Source organism: Mytilus californianus, unplaced genomic scaffold (assembly GCF_021869535.1).
Source record: "Mytilus californianus isolate M0D057914Y unplaced genomic scaffold, xbMytCali1.0.p SCAF_6, whole genome shotgun sequence".
In the NCBI taxonomy this organism is placed as follows: Eukaryota; Metazoa; Mollusca; class Bivalvia; order Mytilida; family Mytilidae; genus Mytilus; species Mytilus californianus.
Window position 1 is genome coordinate 77,325,846 of NW_026262712.1, and position 14,986 is coordinate 77,340,831.

The following is a 14,986-nucleotide window of genomic DNA, read 5'->3' on the forward strand; positions in this document are numbered from 1 at the left end:
TGTACTTGATCCCGTATTTGAAACGTAAGGAAAAAATAATAAACCAATCAATCAATCCCATATTCGCCCAAAAAAATCTACCGCGGTCATTCAGGACAGAATTTTGACCAATATAGTAAACAGATTGAATGAAAGTCTATATATTGAATAACGGTGCCCATCAGGGAATGTGCATCAACTCAATTTGTGCATATCTTAATGAATGACCCTAAAATAGAATTGTATGGAAGATTTACGGGGATAGGAGAATTCGAGGCCACTGTTTCGATTATATATATTAATACTAAAATACAAAACTTCAGACTCAAATAAGTACCTGGTTTTGATGAATGGTTGGAAGCATCTGTATCTTTCTTTTCTACAGTAGTCTCCTCCTCGGACAAATTAAGAAAGTCAAGACTTTCATGGTGCGAAAAAAATCAATATTCAACCAATTCCTCGTTTTCAAAGGCTTGAGAGAATTAATTTTGCGTAAGAAAAACATCTTCATCGCCGAGATCCATCAATATAAATGCCGAAAATGCATCTTCTAGCACGATATAAATTCACACGCTAAATCACGTGAATTTTCGAAGACTTATTACGGATTGAGGTCTGATATAGGTTTTTATATTAGGTGCAAATAAAAAAAAGTACTTTTCAATAACATATTCACATCTTAAAGACGTAGCTTTTTTCAAAATAATAAGTTACATCATGTTTTTTCATTATATCTTTAATAAACGTAAAACAAAATGAGTTACTTAAGGAAGTAGCTTAACAAAATATAATTTCTGTACGTTTGTGTCCGTTTTTATATATTCTTTATTTCATTATCACATATGTATTGTATTGTAAACACTTTTAATTGCTATATATAGAGAGCACTGACAAATCAATTATAATAAAATTATAGACTCGCCCGCAAAAGTGACAGAAGGTGTTTGTATTTATTAACAAATATGCTATTTTGGGATTTTTTAAAATGGTTTGTAAGTTAGTAAAAGTTCAATTATAAGTTAATATTGAAATTAAAAGTCCTTCAAACAAAAAGGGGCATTAAAATCCTCTCGCCCTTCGGGCTCGTGGATCTTAACACCCCTTTTTGTTCGTAGGTCTTTTAATTTCAATATTAACTTATAATTGAACTTCTACTATAACTTGAAATGAGAAGTAAATGTATAATTGTAAATATAGGCACGCCAGAGACAGATTTAATTCTTAATCAAATTACTATAAACAAAAATATAACATGTCCTAAATACTTCACATTTTACATAGAAATCAAGACAGCCCTTATCATCAACTTAAGCAGTTATCTACAATATTCATTTAAAGGAATGTAACCATCAAACACATCTCAATTCCCTCAAACATTATCTTCAAGGTTACTAATGTTCCTAATTTTAATCACTTATCAAGGTAAAATTGACTTTGTTTTACTGTAGACCTTCATTACTCAACATGATCCATCAATTGACAACAGACTCTTGCCTTATGATAAGTTGTTCGGCAAGGGAATAGTTACCTCTACAAATGTATATTGGAAAAGAGGGCAGAAAGATACCAGAGGGACAGTCAAACTCATAGATCGAAAACAAAGTGACAACGCCATGGCCAAAAATAAAAAGACAAACAGACAAATAATAGTACAGATGACACAACATAGAAACCTAAAGACTAAGCAACACGAACCCCACCAACACTGGGGGTGATCTCCAGTGCTCCGGAAGTGTAAGCAGATCCTGTTATTACGAATAATAAAACATTCCGAATATTTGAATGTTGATTAGAACTTATTGCAACGACTTCTATAAATAAATGTGGAGCGAGAATATTAAGAGTTGCTGTTCATGATCATATTCCTGAAATGGACAGACTTCTAGCTATCTAACACACTGTAACAACGTATAACTTTGAGTATATGAACCTTCATTTGGACATTTGATGAACTGTAATATTTTGCAAACAATTAAGTATCCTTTCACATTCCTACCTTTTGTTTGATAATCCCTAGCCATATCACAACTAAATTTAGGCAATTCTAAATCATCTAATATCTTCACACTATAATCACATTCTTCATTATAACTCCAACAAATACTAATGTTCATGTTCACTATAAAGCTTTCTGTTTTAACCAAGTCATCAATAACCACACTGTAAATTACATGAAAAGATGTCATGTCATATGTACTGCTTTGTACAGTTCGTTATCGGATTCAGATCATTTATTACAACAATGAGATAGTCGATGCGTTTTGGTTGTCAGTTTTTCATGTCAACAATATATATAATATTTTCTTTGCTCAAAATTGTTACCAGTAATGATGTCTAATTACAAACATACATCTGCTATTGCATAAATCCTAATATTGATGAAAACATATCACTTATATTAGATATATAATATTTAATGATTACGAAAAGCTGCTTTTGTTTTTGGGAAAAAATATATATCCTTGTTTTTACTTATAAAATAACTAATATAAGAATTCAAATATAAAAAAATATCTAACGAGCGACCGGACAACACATTAATTCACGAATGCATGTAGCGCATGAGTTAACTTTCCTTGTTTTTCAGTCATGAGTTATTTTTTGATAATTGAATTCTTTCATTAGTTATTCTTTTTATATTATTGGTAATGGGATTTTCAATGGAAATACAGTATAAAATACAAGGAACTATGTCTTTACTACACATTAACAATTCGTTTTGATAAATCATCGACAATTGTCTTAACAATAATAATAGTTGTATGACATCAGACGAGTGGAATCATCGGTTTTTGTTTTACCGTGAAATCACGGTATATCATTGCAACCAATATAATGATATTCCCTATTCTAATTTAGCTGATAAATTGTGTTGTTACCTAATTTTGAAAATTCCTCCCAAGTGTACAGCATATGTATAACCTGTAACACAAAATGTTTTGTATGAAATATCAACAAACAAACTTCAAATATGAATGACTGTTCAACAGTATGACAAATGATTTTAGTAACTTTGGTTATAAAAACACACAAACATATATATAAGACTTGATATATATATTCATTTATATGTATATCAAGTCTAATGATTTGAGCGACGATACTGATATACGATAGTAATATACGAACAAGATATTAAAATTTAATAAACAAATATTTTGGAAAACAAATGGTCTTCTTCAGTGCCAATGTTCTTATCTAAAAATACAATAAAAATAGCTGTTTGCCTAAAAAAAAACTCAATTATAAATGTTTAACTATTTATTTAATTTGAAATCCTACACCTTATCAAACCAAACAATTATCAATACTGTATTAATGTGGCTATATCCTTTCTCTAATTCTTACACGATTTATTTTTTTCCTGACTTGTTGATTATCTTTATCTAATCAACGTGTGGTTAGTTTGATCTCATTTGTTCATGGTCAAAATTCGATTATGACGGCAAATTTTCTTGTTTTTCTCTGAATTTTCTATTGTGACGTCATGAAAAAAGGCGACCTTGTCTGATGACGTCACGTAGAAAGAACACATTTTTTTGCAGATCATGCGAAAAGAAGGATTGAGTTTGTCTGCATATCGTTTAAAAATCATTAGAGAAACAGATTCCATCACCAAATCTTGTGTAATACGATATTTATCCACTCTCGACAGTTAAATTTTAAATATTTAAAACGCTCGGCGAGCCTCGCGATATAAACTGGAAAATGTAACTGTCACGAGTGGAGTTGTAGAATCTATATATACATCCCAAAATGCCAAAATATAGTTGTTTTTGAAAATAATTGTTGATCAACATGTACACCTTTATCAACGAAAACAGCTAGTTCTTCCTGTAATGCGATTTTGATGAAGTTCATTTAGTTTGCTTCACCTACTGACTGAAGTCTTGGTTAACTGAGGGAAGTGGCTTCTTAATCGTTAGGACTAGCAGTTGTTCGTTGTTAATCAATTATTATTTTGTGTTTTTAGTTCTCCATATAGTGAAATGAACATTTTGGGTAAAAAGAAATGATATGACTAGTATATACGATAATTTGGTGAATTTGGTAAATTTTGTTTGTTTGATGAAAATGATTTTGATCTTGGCAAAATTATACCCTTGGGGGTCTGGGAGATTTACTGCTGATAGAATAGTCTCCATGGTATGAAAACATATTCAATAATACTTGCCCTTATATGAAGATAAGTGTAAACCTTCAGGTTTTTTTTGTTGGTGTTGAAAATCTTTTTATACGATAAAAGTACTTGCTTAAAGCTGAAGGTAACAATCAATCACAATCTGATTATGTTTTAAGTATCCACTATTTTAGGTTATGTCAAATTAACTTTTACAAAATGATGATGATGGGTGCCTGTTTAACTTCCAGCGGCTAATTAAATGCATATTCAGGACGAGAACATGTTAATATGATCTGAATATTAACCCTGCTTTGTACTTGACCGTCACACTGAACCGGCTTTGTCTATGTTGTTACTTACTCGTTCACAAGGTAACAGTTCGCAGAAAAAAATGTCACCCTAACCGGACACATTATTCTAACAGCGAGCTACGCAGTCTTTGCTTCTTCTCCTTAATGCCGCGTGCTTATCGATGAAGCAGCAAATGTCAATTTTAAATTCTTAGGTTTTTGACCGGGCAGGATTTCGTATCCTCGACCTCCCGTACTGGAGGCGAACACTTTACAACAAAACCACCGAGACGCTTGATAGATCTTACCATAGTTGAAATCTAGAAGTGATTGGTTAAATCTGTACTGTTCTATTCCAAGTTCAAGATGTCGATCACATGGACTGATATGTAAATTCATCTGATAATTGTGTTGTGTAACATCGTCATGGACACAACATATTATTGAAGTACATTCTGTGCTGATCCAACAAAATATTGGACCATCCAGAACACCTAATTGAAGGTAATGTGGACAAGCTGTAATGAAATTAAAAAAAAAATGAAGAAAACAAGATCAAGTCATTAACTAAATCAGTAAAACAGAATTAAGTTAAGGTAGAACAACCTAATAGATAAAAAATAAATTAATACTATAATCGGAGTTCAATCCTCGACCATAGAAACCAGCACAAATCATCCAAAACGTTTTTACTATATATATAGTAAATAATTGTATTCCTTTTCCGAATTCGCAGTCATTCTGATCATTTGTTGAAAATTGGCAAATATAATTGTTTTTCTAAAGTGAAACGTATGTCATAACAGTAAGAATTAGATGTCAAGTAAAAGTTATAAAGCTCAGAAGAACACCAATGAAAGTCGAATTTACTTTTAGGTAAAGTAAAGCCTGATTATGAACAAATAACACTGAAGTTTCTAAATCTTTCGTAGCAAATTGGTAACATCTATGTTATTTTGTCTATAGATAGGTGTCTCATTGGAAATCATACCAAATCGGTTAATTTCATTAAAAAATCAGATGGCAAAATATACTATCAAAATAGGAAGATGTGTTATGGTTCCCAATGAGACAACTCTCCACAAGAGATCAAATGACAAAGAATTAACAACTACAAGTCACCGTACGGCCTTCAATTAGCAAAACCGATACCGCATAGTCAGCTATAAAAGTCCCCGAAATGACAAATGCAAAACAATTCAAACGAGAAGACTAACGGCCTAATTTCTATACAAAATAATTAACGAAAAACAAATATGATACACAGAAACAAACGACAACCACTGAATCACAGGCTCCTGACTTGGGGATAGGCACATACAGAATGTTTCTGGGTTAAACATGTTAGCGGGCTCCCAACCCTCCCCTAATCTGAGATAGTGGTGTAACAGTACAACATAAGAACAAACTATAAAAATCAGTTGAAAAAGGCTCAACTCATCAGATGGATACATATAGAAATACATCTAACAAAAACACAGAGTGGACGTGGCAGGGAACTTATACATCTCCACAACAAAGAGACACTAAGTACAGATCTGAGAGTACTTGCAGCTACTTACAGCTAGTTCAAAGCCAATGACAACTAATAAAACAAAATCATGCATCTAAGACTAAAATATCATTCAGTACACATCCAACATCCAATGGATTTAGTGAAAGGCGTCATTAACAGTAAAACATGACCTGGTGCAATGACAAGATACATGTATCGACAGATTGTAGAGCCATGAGTGTGTATATGTATATAAAAATAATATTTAGCTTCATTTTAAATTACTGATAACAAAATCAATATTAATACCAATAAAAACAATATTCAAAGATCTAATCACAGTGTTGAATTGGTAACCTTTAAGAATGAGTTAATTTTAAGGATCGATAAGTATTCTCGGATCGTATCTAAATTTCCAACATCTTCGAAAAAATTAGGATGTGCTATCCCGTTTGAAATAAGTTTTCTACAGGTACAACCAAACTTCAGAACCAAATCTTTATATCTATGGAAAAATTTAGTAAAGGTTTTAAATAATTTTTGGTAACGAAATCCCTGACTAAATATTCACCAGTAATACATAGATTACATTCATTGAAATCCAAAACATCATAACAGACACGGACATAGCGAACGAGTTGTGATATATAAACACCGTAAGATGGTGCCCAAGGAACATCACCATCCAACATTTGTCCACAAAAGAAATGTCGAAAATTTTAGTGTAAAGTTTCCCGTGTAAAACTGAAGTATCTAAATCTAGGAAAGGATAGTTATTAACGTTTAAATTTGATTTATTTAAATTAAGTTCCTTTGGGTAAATTTCGGCAGCATATTAAGAAAATTCTTGATTATTTAACGAAAAAATATCATCAAGATAAAGTTAAGTGTTGTTGAATTTATCAATTAAATGCAATTAAGACGGGTCTTTACTGAGTTTGGTTGTACACTATGATTCATTATAGTACAAGAACAAGCCTGCTATCAAATGGGACTAATTGGTGCCCATAGGAATACCTACATCCTGTCGATAAACCTTATGGTTTATAATGTAAACATTCTGAAATACATAATGAAAATCATCGTTATGACAAGCGATAATACTTATATGTACCATTATTCCATTTGTACATAGTTTGAGGTATTTTACATTCATCTTTGCTTAGATGGTATCCAATGTTACTTTCCTCCAGTAACTTATAAACTTGATAATCAGCCAGAGGTCCATCCTTTATCATGACTAACATCTGTTTCAAATCTTGAGTTCTGCTTTCTGTAGAAAAAATTAAGAGCAAAATTTAAAATAAAAAGCATTTTCAAACAAGAATGTACACGTTGTTGTGATAAGAATATCCTGACTAGTTATTCAGCATACAGGAAAGCAGGAAATGGGTTTCTGATAGATCCCAAAAACACTCATATTTTACAGCTCTGCACTGCCAAGCTGCGGACTGAGTACTTGAGAAAAGTATGACGAAAATATGTGTTGGACGAACAGACAGACAAGGTGAGTGCAAATATCCCCACTGATAGAGTAAGATATCTATATTGAAGTAACGAGAGTTGCTTTTCAATGCCAAACTTAGCTCGGGTCTGAGAAATATAGTAGCAATTTATTGTTACGAATCCAACATTAACTTATGCGTTTTATTTTCGCAGAAAGCAAGAGTAGCCATTTCAACAAATCCATCATAAAAATTTAAATACAAAAAACTGTTCAAGGCAGTGACTCATTTGCTGCCATGAATGATCATTCTTTTCAGGATCAGAAACTTTTGAAAATGATATCAAACATTTGTTTTATGACTATATAAGTTGAGACTTACCAGACCTCAAGTATGATTGCTTCCAACTACAAACAGCTTTAAGAAGATCAGTATGATTCAAGATTAAATATGATATTGCACAGTTTGGGGTTCCCTCCAAGCAAATATCTATATATAAAGTCATCCTAACTTTCATTGCATGCCTAAGGTTATATATCTTGAACCTGAAAAATTAAAACAGAAAAATAAATATTATAAACTACTGACTTCCAAACACATTATTAAGCAGCGGTTTTGAGGGCAAAGTGATCATTTGTAGAAGTTGGAACCTTACTTCATCTTTTTATCAAGAGTAAGTTCACTCTAAAATAATTGTGCGTTATGGAGTTTTTTTTTAAATTGTTGTAACATGGCTTTATTGAGGGCAGTTCGCCTTTTTCCATCACAAAAATAGAGATATGAAATATTACAAATGTTCAATAAGGTCAAACCTATTCACCGATTAAAAGAAACAAACTGATGGGTTTGGGAGTGTATGTTAATAAGCGATGTTGGCGACTACAAATATGTCTTCCAAGACAAACATTACCTTGATGTGACTATTCACAGACTAATACATTTTGAATAATTCCTGAATCATATATGTGAACAAACGAGCTCAATTGCATATGAAGGCCATGGCTTATAACCGCTGTGTTTTCCATGAACTGTTTACATTTAATGGGAGTTGTTCCGGATGAAACAAATAATAAAGACTTGAAACTGATTTGAATTTCCTAAAGTAACCATAAAGGTGAAAAAGGAAAAGCCAAGGCATGGAAGAAGCAAAACTTTAAAATACACCCAAAAATAGATCAATCAGTCTCTTGTTTCAAAGTCTGGCTTGTTTTTCTCTCATATTGATTTTTGTTTTACCTTTTTGATAATATATCGATGGACATGTTTTACTGCAAATATAATTCCGTTCATATATAAATCATATAAATACTATCAAACATTTTACCTAATTCTGAATAAACCTTTCAACCAGAAACTGTCCTCTGTACCCCATTCATAATCATACAACATCTGATGGTACACCAAATTTTCTATGTAGACTGTTAAATTATAGTTACAAACGTCCAGATTTAGGCTAAAATAGAATGATCTTTGTAGGACTGGTACTGGTATACAGCACTGAATCTCCGTACATGTATGTATAAACTGACAAGGAATATGTTCAGCCAATACATTGTCGCTACAACCTGAAAATGAAAAAAAAATGTGACTATCAATCTTACTGTGTTGGTCAAAATCATTTTAAGACAAGGAGCCTGTTGTTCAGTGGTAGTCGTTTGTTGGTGTGGTTCATAAGTGTTTATCGTTTCTCGTTTTTATATAGATTAGACAGTTGGTTTTTCTGTTTGAATTGTTTTACACTCGTCATTTTGGGGCCCTTTATAGCTTGCTGTTCAGTGTGAGCCAAGGCTTCGTGCTGAAGGCCGTTCTTTGACCTATAGTTGTTTTCTTTTTACACATTGTGACTTGGATGGATAGTTGTCTCATTGGCACTCATACCACATCTTCGTATTTATATATACATGATTGGGTGATATTTGGGATTTGTATGAAATTTTGTATGCATTGAATATAACAAAAAATATGTATGTAGGAATTTTACTTCCAGATAAACAGTTATTTCAACAAAGGTGAAACATTTGTAAACAGTGGCAAAAATGCATTTTTATTCTTTAAAGTGCCTTTTCCCATATTGTTGACGTACAAATTTCGGTTTTAATGGTATAAAAGGACCAATTCACACAAAATTTAGCCTTGAATTTCAACCTTATTATAAAATATTACGCCACTCTTTGGTAATCAAATATGTCTAAAATCCTTAATGCTAAGTAAAACATGTCTCTTCATAAGGGATAAAAACATTATCCAAATTCTGCATAATTTGAATATGTTGTCAAAACATGATGCTTTTGTACATTTTGTTAACCTTAAAAACTCAGAAAAACCTTGACATTCACCGATGATGTATAATTTTCTGTAACAAAAAGGTGCCTATGTATACATAAAATCCATAGATATAAAATTTTCGGGATTTTTTTAAAAAACTATTTATCAAATATTAAAAATGTCCATTTAATAAGATTATGTGGTAGTGTAATATAAAGAGTAGACAAATCATAACAGTCAATTGAACAAACTAACCTTCAAATAAAAGAGGCTTATCTAAAAATTCAAAAACAAATTCAAAACTTCAGAAATATATTGTTCTGCTATTAAGGTACATGTAAGCTTTCTCACAATAATTACAAAACATATTACTTAATGGTTGCAAGGGAATTTGACATCAGAACCAACATTTGAGTAGTTTACAGTAGTTATAAAATTTAATTGAACAAACATTTCTGATCATCGGGATTTTTAAATAAGTTTAAATACACTCACCTGAACTATTGGTCTCATCAGACAACTTTTTTTCTCCTCCTTTGCATTTCAAAGAAAAATACCATCCAATATCTAGGTCATTGTACAAAAGTGACTTTTCAAAGTTATTTAGGTTTTGTATGTCAACACTATTGCTAATGCCCCAGGATGTCAACGAATATCCTAGAATTAAGATATTTTCTATAAATAATACATCAGAAAAAATTGCATGAAGAAAAATATGAAAAGAAAATATATATAGATTTGTAATCATATCTACACTCTTAAGTTATAATTACAGAGGAGATTTACTCATTGTACAAAAATCTGCTTTGCTTGTGATATACAAAAGGAGGAGGTACATGCGAAAAAAATTATTCCTTGGCCCCCTTAAATTTAAAAAATTGAAACGTCTCATTAATCTATTCAATAGCTTTCCAAAAGCCATACTGTGTCAAATATTATATTAGTTACTTGTAAAGGTAATTTTTGTTGAGTAATTTAATAATTTATAAACTTATTAAATTATTCAATAGAGTTATTTTAAATTTCATTAGAAGCATGGACTTTTTGTTGAGTAATTTAATAATTTTTAAAATCATCACATTACTCAATAAATTTATTTTAAATTTCTTTAGATGCATGAACTAAATGTTTTTTTTATGAAATCTTACAGCATTTTATCACATAAAATTAAGAATTTTTTAAATTTGAAAGAAGTATTGAGATACAAAGTTACTTTACAAATAATGACAAAAATGTTACTTGTTTAAGTTACTTTATACATCTTTGAAAGAATTAGTAATTACACTTATTTTAGGAACACATGTAATTGTTTTGGGTCACAAATTATAAATAACTTCAAGTCTTTATTCAATCACAAGTTTCTATCTATAAATATTTGTCTACCTCAAGATTTTCAATGAAAATGATATTTTGATAGTCCCAAGGGACCAATCTTTGAACAAGAAGCGTCGATATGAACGATAAGTGCGTCAGAAAAGCAATTAGTGATTCAGGAGGATTAGTTTTTATATTTCATTGGGAAAACTAGCCAGATGTCTGTGCAAATTTGTTAAAGCTAGTAAGATCTATACGAATAGACACCTACAAATTTTTTTTTACAAAGTAACTTTTGTAAGTAAAAGCTACTTATTTAAGTAATACCCCTGACTGTTTAACGTAATTTTGTAAGGATCGAAGATTTTTTTTTAAATTTCAGAGGCCAAATAATAGTTTTTATCATTTCTCCATAAAAAATAGACAAGTTCATTTAGTTGTGATTGCTTTTATGAATTTTCAAAAATAAAAAGAAAATCAATTATCTAAAAGATTACAAGCATAATTAAGAATATACACATATTCCCGTTATGCTTGTCTAATTAGTATTTATAGTAAAACTGATATTTCCTTTACAAACATTTTACTTAAATTCATAATTATACCTTTTAATGCATAACCCATATGTCTGTTTTGTATCCCTTTTGGTAATACTGCATTGTCCAATATCATCACCTGCCAATCACAATTTTTGTAGCTCTCCCAGCACATAGAGACTTCAAACGATACAAGGTACTGGTTTAAACTCGCTAAGTCTACAATGTTATACCTAAGGGAAAAAGTTTGGAAATTGATAGTTAGAGTATTAAGTTAAAAAGTATAAAGTATTCAATAAAAATAACTGTTTTGACTGCACTTTGATGAACTGTTTGCCTCCTTTTTGTCATTTGAATAAACTATTTTATACACATCTATTTATTATACCTTATCAAATCGTATACTCCAATAATTTGGATTTTAATACATATTTTTCACATCAAAATCAATCAAGGCCACATCACCAGGGAACAGCAAACGTGACAATCTTTAGAACCTATCTTGACCTCAATTTTGTCGGATGAGAAATATCAAATCAAAATTTAGAAAGTATAAGATCAATTATTCTGAATGTTTATTACGAACTTTATTTTCAAATTAATCAAGGACAATAACTTCTGAATGGCAAAAATGAAAATAGTAAATATTCGACATGACCTACATTATGTCATCATTAGTAAAAACATATACAAATAAAAACAAATGGTTGAACATTTCTCGAGTTATTGCGTGGAAACAATTCAAAATTAATAACCAATTTTGTCTGTCAAACACTGCTTTACAATGTAAATGCCAAATTTTAGTCACCTTCCGTATTTATAAATGACAGCCTAATCATGAAATTTCACCAATATTCAACTATTGGTTTGAGAAGAGTTCTTGACTTATTGCAGTTCCCAAATTTATAATTTGTAGGTCTGTATAATTTTGTTTAATACAATGAAAACAGGGGAAAAAGAGTTGTTTTCCTGCGAGATAACTGTCTTGCTGGTGGATTGATTGATTGATTGATTGGTGTTAAACACCTCTTTCAACACTATTGTTCTATTTCGTAGCGGTCAGTTTTTATTGGAGGTCATAAAGGTAAAGGCATTAATACAATAACTAATGAGGTCTTACCTTAATCTCAGAATGCCATTTAAAATATACTCATGATCATTAACTGTAAAGAAAAAAAAAATTAAGCCGGTTGAGTTCCTTCTTTTTTATTTCCACTGCTTGATGCAATATATTTTTGTATATCTAAAACTGATTTTGCAATATAATGAAAGGACATTTTAATGAGAACTTTGAAGTGTATTTTAAAACTTGTTTTTATGATTTATTAAGTACAATTATTGTTATGATTTTAAATCGTACTTCTGCACAGACGGTTTGTAGTATATTGACTTTCAACAAGAGACAGTGTTTTCAGTTACCACTTGTTCTGTCTCAGGCGAAACAAAAATTCACAACATTCGTTAAGCGATTCCAGATGATCTTTGAAATCAGACCAGTTAGATTCTTTGCTCCTCATGAAACCATGTTTTCATTAGGACAATAGAAACTACGTTACGTTTGGTAAGAAATTTTGAAGAAATATTTCTACATGGCTTGTTTTCGTTTTACTCCATCCTGCGTTATACAAAAGAAAAACATGATGTAATTTCCCATTTGATTTCAATTTTTACTTTGACCTTTGCAGTTAAAACTTCACAGAAACATATTTGTCAAATTCAGTAAACTTGGTAAAGCGTTTTAACAAAAAAATGTTGATCTTCAGCCAAACAGAAATTATAAAAAGTGCAGTCATGTTTATTGACGAAATTTGGTTTTATTCTGTGTGGTCAGTGCTTCTTAAATGTGAAATTTCATATATGAAAATAAAACAGACAGTAGGATTTGATGGAAGCCAAATGATGGCAAATACTCATATGGCCTTTGGTCAGGTGAGCATAAGAGGTAACTTTTAAAGAAAAGTGAATAAAACTCACATGTAAACTATGCAAAAGTATTAAAGTCAACAAAATAATGACTGAGGGTGTAGGGCCATTTAATCTCCATGGAAAAAAGACTTGTAAATGCTAATAAAACTGCATACCACATATCATTGATTTTACTTTAGTAGTTAATCTTAAACTAACATAATCATCCACAAATTTTTTCATATTCATTATGCATATTACTAGTTCCAATGCCCATGACTTAGGGGCAAGGCAGAATAATCTCCATGGAGATCAGATATTTAAATGTTAGATCAATTGCATACAAAATACCATTGAATTACTACTAGAAGTACCCTTAACCTGAACTCATCACAAACTTATACATTTTTCACGCCACCGCACTGAAAACAGCACGCTAAAGGCTTGCCTTCACCACTTAAGCAATGGCCAAAATGTCTACATTTGGATATAAAAATTATCAAAGCTCACTAGACATCAAAATTGCAATAAGATTCTTAAAGAAACAAGATTGCAATCAAGACCTGTTATAAGACAAGTTCATGCATTTCGTTAACTTCACGAAGACGGACGAAATCAACACCAAGCATATATATTTTAAACTTTTACTTTTTTGATGGGTAAATTTGTATCCAACATTGGATGCTGGTTATAAAAAAGATACATGTATGTTACATTTTGTAACACGAAGAAAATCTGACGAACGATTTTGCGTGGCATTACTGAATGTAATCTGTTGGAACTGTTTTACTTACTTACCAAATGTAAAATGTTGAAATGGTATTCGAAAATTTAATTTTTCAATACCAATAGAATACAGCCGATCATCCTGGTGAACTCCAAATGAAACTTGAAATGTTCTTTTGATGAATGGTACATCTATGCAACACATCACATCTGTACAGTTGTTCAATAGCTGACAACTTATCGGGTATCGTGATAGATCAGGAAGGACTACATCAGATAAACAGTCTTTAAAACAATAGAACCAATAAATTATTAATTATTCATTAAGGATTTCTCTACTGGAGATATACAAGTTATAATGAAACAATGGTCATATGCAAGACTGAAAAATTGCCATAGCATAGGATTAAATATTCAAGGCAAACATGTATTTCCTAATGGTCCCTCGAAATTTTAGTTCAGCACATTCTAACAAAATGAAAATAATGTACAAAGTTTGATATATCACTGAGATGAAATAACTCAAATAAAGTATACAGATATCTATTCTGTTTACATGTACTCATCTGATTTTATTACTACTTAAGACACATAAAATTTCAGGTCGTAAGTTGATGGACTGACAATTAAAGAAATAGGGATTTATCATGGTAGACAACTTATTATTCTATTAAATATTGGGGAGTGAGAGGTCGTCAGGTTTAAACTTTACATTTATTATCCTCGGTTGGCATAATATCACTGGGCAAGGGGAAAAAATTTAATTGAATGTTATTGAATATCGGACAATATGTTTTCTCTCTCAAAAAATCATATCTTTACCATATGAAAATGTGTGTATAATACTGTATTTGCATGTACAATTATATTGTTTGCCGACCGAATTATCAGAAAAGGCTCATGGTAAT

At 31.0% G+C, this 14,986-nt stretch overlaps 1 protein-coding gene across 1 annotated transcript; it reads right to left on the reverse strand.

Annotated features, from left to right (window-relative positions):
- Positions 1-1,836: 1,836 nt before the first annotated feature.
- On the reverse strand, positions 1,837-12,597 carry LOC127706621 (uncharacterized). Its single transcript, XM_052211277.1, has 10 exons — positions 12,568-12,597; positions 11,517-11,680; positions 10,093-10,254; positions 8,657-8,897; positions 7,714-7,877; positions 7,002-7,160; positions 4,701-4,910; positions 2,859-2,901; positions 1,976-2,139; positions 1,837-1,844 (listed from the first exon to the last, which is right to left on the reverse strand). Exons 2-10 carry the CDS (start codon positions 11,620-11,622, stop codon positions 1,837-1,839), a joined length of 1,257 nt encoding a protein of 418 aa, XP_052067237.1. The 5' UTR covers positions 11,623-11,680; positions 12,568-12,597.
- Positions 12,598-14,986: the final 2,389 nt, after the last annotated feature.

Excerpts from the sequence above, each read along its gene's own strand:
- LOC127706621 (XM_052211277.1), bottom strand. The coding sequence starts at position 11,622 with ATGTGCTGGGAGAGCTACAAAAATTGTGATTGGCAGGTGATGATATTG. Across the intron at positions 4,911-7,001 it reads TATGTACAAATGGAATAATG|CTTGTCCACATTACCTTCAA; the intron begins GTACATATAAGT and ends ATTTCATTACAG. Across the intron at positions 2,902-4,700 it reads ACTTCTAGATTTCAACTATG|GTTATACATATGCTGTACAC; the intron begins GTAAGATCTATC and ends TTTGTGTTACAG.